Here is a 4,878-nt window from a genome sequence, read left to right as displayed (position 1 = left end):
AGCCGAGGAGCGCGAGCGAGCGAGCGACCCACCCAGCGGCGGCGGGCAGCAGTAGTACGCTGCGCTCTCGGTGGTTGTCACGGACGGGCGGTATCGCGCGCGCCGTAATATCGAGACCGCGTATATACGGGCCGAGTTGTTAGAGCCGACGTCGGCCGTGCCGTGTCCTCGCTCCGGGCGACGCGACCGCGGAGTTTACGACGCACCGCGTCCGGCGGCAGGCGAGGAGGCGCCCAGGGACGGCGTGAGAGGGAGAATCCCGTACCGCGGAGGCGAATTCGCAGAGGGACATCTTCTCGGAGCGGACACTTCTCTCCCGTGCGAGAACCGTGGGACCGTAGGCGGGCCGGGAAGAGGAAGAAGAGGATGAAGGGGATGCTGGCGCTGGCCGCGCTGCTCGGCGTCCTGTCGGTCTGCCGGGTGCAGGTAAGAATCCCCGTCGTTGCTCCTCTCTTTCTATCTCTTTCTCTCTCTCTCTCTCCCCCCCTCTCTCTCTCTCTCTCTCTTTCTCTCTCTTACCCGGTTTTTCTCGCGTTCTCGTGCTTTTTTCCACCACCGGCATGAGTCAGAGGCGGACGGACGTATCGGCGACGGCGAGCCGAGGGAGAGCTCGCCCGCTCACGCGACGCTTTCACCCTTGGAGCCAGGGAAATGTCAGGCGCAGCGAGGCGCTCTTGCGAGCGATCGATGTAGTGCCGCCGCGAACTCCGCTTTTTCCTCCGCTCCGAAATCAACGTGCCGATCGCTCCGCCGCGCGATTCCGCGGCCCGGTGCCATGGCGGCCTGTCACAAACGCCCCCCCCCCCCCTCTCCGATCAATGACCGTGACGCCGATCGCCTTGCACCTGCTCTTTTGGGGACCCGGGCCCCGGTTTTTGTCTCGCGAGGAGAGCGCGGGGACGCGCTCGACTCTCCGCGGCGCCGCGGTCCTTCGAAGCCCGCGTCGGCGAGGGCGCGAAGGGACGCTAACCCGGCCGGTATTCATTTTAACGCTCGGCACTATTAATTCACGTTGACTTCGTCGAGTCGGCTTCATTTTTAATCGTTCCTCGGTCGCCGGCGGCTCGCACTCCGCGTTGTCGTCAATCAGTGGAACCGAAAAACAACGGAGCGTTAAATTAAAGATGCGACTCCTCGGCCGCGCGTTTTGCGTCGCAACGGCAAATTTCGACGCGCGCGCGCGCGTCGCAAGGGCGATTGTTCCGGTGAAATTAACGGCGCGTCGAGTCGGACGCGGTCGCGACCGGGAAATGATCGAGAATCGACGAACTTAGGCCCGGTCTACAATGAGTTGTTAGTCAGAAGTCGGAACTATATGTCGGTCCTTTTTCTTCCACCCAGAAAGGAAAAGGATCAACATATAGTTGCGACTTCTGACTAACGACTAACGACTCATTGTAGACCGGGCCTTAAACAGCGTGCACTGTATCTTGGTGCATCGTGCGAGGCGATCCCTGCCGAATGGCGTGCGTTTCTCAAGAGCGCCCGATTTGAGAAAGGAACGCACGCCCGCGCACACACGCGTCGGGCACAATCGACCACGGCGCGAGCGTGACGCCCGCGTTGATATAAAACCGCGGCCGGCAGAAAGGGGAGGCCAGAGCGCGATCGTCGAGGCGCGGACACGCTGCAATTGGTATCGACGCCAATTATTTATAGCGGCGGTATCCTCGCGCTGCAAAAATGCCGGGGACTACGCGGCGCGGCTTCGCGTCCGCATTTCGACGGGGCCGCTCGCTTCCCCGCCGTCCGGCGCCGGCGAGAGCCTCGTACTTTCTTGAAACGGGCTTCCGGTGGCGCAAAGAAGGTGCACGCGCGACACTCGACGCTCATCGTCCATGGAAATTTTAACACGCCCGCGTCTCGTCGCGTGCGCGCGCGCGCGTTTGTGTGCGTGCGTGTGCGTGCGCGTGTGGGCATCCAGTGTGGGTGGCGAGAGACCGTGGGCCGTGTAAAGAAGCGACTCCTCGCAGCCAGTCCTCGATACCGATCGATTTGACTCTCTCCGTGTGTTGCACGCGTCCCTCTTTTTCTTTCTTCTTCTTCTTTTTTTAAAATCATTATTCAGAGCGATTTATTCGAGGCTGAAACTACTGAAACACGTCGAGCAGCGAGCTTCTATTACGAATGTAAAAACGCGTTTTCATGTCATGTTTTCCCGTGTATTTCCGATATTGCGTTTTGCGAAAATCGCGCGTTACGAGAAAGAGAGAGAGAGAGAGAGAGAGAGAGAGAGAGAGAGAGAGAGAGAGAGAGAGAGAGAGAGAGAGAGAGAGAGAGAGAAAGAGAGACGCCGCAAATGTCAGATCTCGTGAAAGGAGCGCCGGGGCTCTTGTTTCCTCTCCGTCGTACATTCGGTTTGTCGCGCAAAAAGTAAAAACACGCCGCGGCGGAGAGTTAATTGGCGCTTCTTTCTGCAAACGTAGTTAAGGGCCGCCGTGAGGATATTTGCAATCTCAATTAGCCTCTCCCCATTTTTTGGTCACGGCCGTGTACTTTTCTCTCGCGTACCTCCGCGCTCTCGCTGCGAAAAATCGGACGAGAGGGAGAGAGAGAGAGAGAGAGAGAGAGAGAGGCTGAATTCGCCGGCGGCGAGAGAGATCCATCCGTTTCTTTCCGACCCGCAACAGCCACCTCCCCCCCTCCCTCTCGCCCGTTGCGTCCGCATCTAGCGTAACGCATCTCTATTAATATCGCTCCATTACCCCCGGCAATAATTAACAGTGCTTCGTGTAACAATAATGTAGTTTTGAAAGCGGCCACTTCTGTGTAACGCGCGATAAAACACGCTATAAACGGCGATGTAACAAACAATTTGCGCATCGCGACTGTATCGCCGTCCCGCTCCCAATCGATCCCTTATAATTCGAAAATGATCTGCACCCACGAACGCGCGGTCGTCGACCATTACGTCGGTCGGGAGGGGCAGAGGGGGGCGGGGGAGAGCTTGCGTTAATCGCGCGTCTAGCGGGATGAAACCGCGATTCGAAGCGCGGAAGAAGATTTTTTAACAACGTTTTTTGCCGCGCCGCGTGCGATCTGGCATTTAAGGGTGTTTAGTATCTATTTTTGAAATATTGGGGAAATTCAATAGTCTTGAATTCAACGGAGTTACACAAAATTTTACAAATTACTTGCACATGTGCTTGGAGGCTTGCACCAAAATTCGGAGTTGTTTCGCTGAAGCGATCGCGAGATACGCTACAAGAATTCAATCAAGTTTTGAATTCAAAAGATTCCAAAAATTTGACGAATTACTGGCACATGTGTTTGGAGACTTGTAAAAAAATTCGGGGTTGTTTCGCTGAAGCGATCGCAGGTTCTGTACATATAAGAATTTGAAGTTGCATCGTTGCATTTACCTGCATTTACCTGCGAATTTACCTGCGAGGTTATGAAAAAACGTGACTGCGCTGGGTGGCAAGATTAAAAATATATTTCTGAATTCTAGCTGTGCAGAAATAAGATTCTACGTAATCTTTACTGCCCAAGCTCTACTGAGAACAGCATATATTCATCAAAGTCGAATTTCAGTTGCCTTTCGCTACGATTGTACGTACACTAGGAATCACTGATGCCTTCCCGTACGAATTTAGGCGCATGCAGAACACATTTTCTGTGTATAAATGGGTCGATACGTACACAAATTTATGTGGGAAATCGTCAGTGATACCTAGTGTACAACACGTCCTTAATACCAGCCTCGCGACTGACCGAATCGAGCTTGTTGGACGGAAAAAATCTCGGAAGTCGCGCCGGTGACGTTAACGCGAATCTCTGGGCAAAATTTTGACGGTTTTTTTTTTAGGCAAGCAATTTAACATTTCGGTTAGCGCCACTCGAGGGGGAAACCGCTGACCAAAATCTTGTACACCAATACCCACTAACGCCCAATGGGCATTGCTTTATCTTATTTACCTTGTTTTATCTTATTATTATGATCTTATTATATCTTATTATATCTCTACAATGCCCCGGCAAGGTCTAATGCCCAAACTATTGCCCAAAAAATGCCTCGTAATGCCCAGTAATGCCGCAAATCTGTACACCACAGCAGCGGTTTCCCCCTCGGTGCCACTTAAGCGAAAATGATCTTTGCGTTACTGAATATCGACAGAACTAATCGAGAGAATTGACTCGTATTACTTTTAAATCTTAGCTATAGATAGAATAGCTAATTGCGAGTTTCAGTTACGCGGGGTAAAATTCGTAAAATTAGAGCTACGGGCAATCGAAATGATTCGATTAGTAATTGTGGGCCCCAAGATGGGTTGCTTAACTGTCTTTTCCCCCCCCCCCCCCAGAGATTCGCGTAACGTCCGTTGCGCCGTAAATTAACGCGGGCGTTTCGCGGACGGTGTAAATCATATTCTCCCCGTGGAAGTTTGGGGTTTGTGACGCGCGACACGGAGAAATCAACGCGGGCGTTTCAATATAACGGCGATAATATAATAATAGCTGATAAATTAACAATGGCGATATTGCCACGTGAATTTTTAATTGCGTCCGGACGAGCCGTTACCGTGTATTAATTTCAACGCGGGATCCCCGATAGCGACGCGAATAATACTAACTAAGGCCCGTGAAAATTTCGGCTCCGCGCGCCGCGCCGTAAATTAATGGCGGGGCGCACCAAAACTGGAAATTAATTCGCGCTCGCGGAAATTTGGGGTTTGTCGCGGCACACATATAACTCGAATATGGGCGTACTGATGACGGCATTAGCGATATTAACTCGCGAAAATTTAGGGCCGCGGCTTCGTCATTCGGGGGCGTATCTTCCGCGGGCGATAAATAATCCGCTCGCGCGTACGCGCGGCTCGACGCTGCAACTATCGAACTTCCTTCATTTAATCGCGATCCATTCTCTCTCTCTCT

At 53.0% G+C, this 4,878-nt stretch overlaps 1 protein-coding gene across 2 annotated transcripts in view; it reads left to right on the top strand.

The window, feature by feature from the left end:
- The window catches only part of LOC105562338 (beta-amyloid-like protein), a 55,963-nt gene continuing 51,085 nt past the window's right edge, over positions 1 to 4,878 (top strand). For both annotated transcript variants that reach the window (XM_012013101.1, XM_012013100.1), the window contains exon 1: positions 1 to 426. In XM_012013101.1, the coding sequence (XP_011868491.1) occupies positions 367 to 426 (60 nt within the window). In that variant the 5' untranslated portion in view covers positions 1 to 366. The remainder of the gene's footprint in view (positions 427 to 4,878) is intronic.

Source organism: Vollenhovia emeryi, unplaced genomic scaffold, assembly GCF_000949405.1.
Source record: "Vollenhovia emeryi isolate VEMERY1.0 unplaced genomic scaffold, V.emery_V1.0 DF939190.1, whole genome shotgun sequence".
In the NCBI taxonomy this organism is placed as follows: Eukaryota; Metazoa; Arthropoda; class Insecta; order Hymenoptera; family Formicidae; genus Vollenhovia; species Vollenhovia emeryi.
This window is presented reverse-complemented; position numbering and strand designations above follow the sequence as displayed.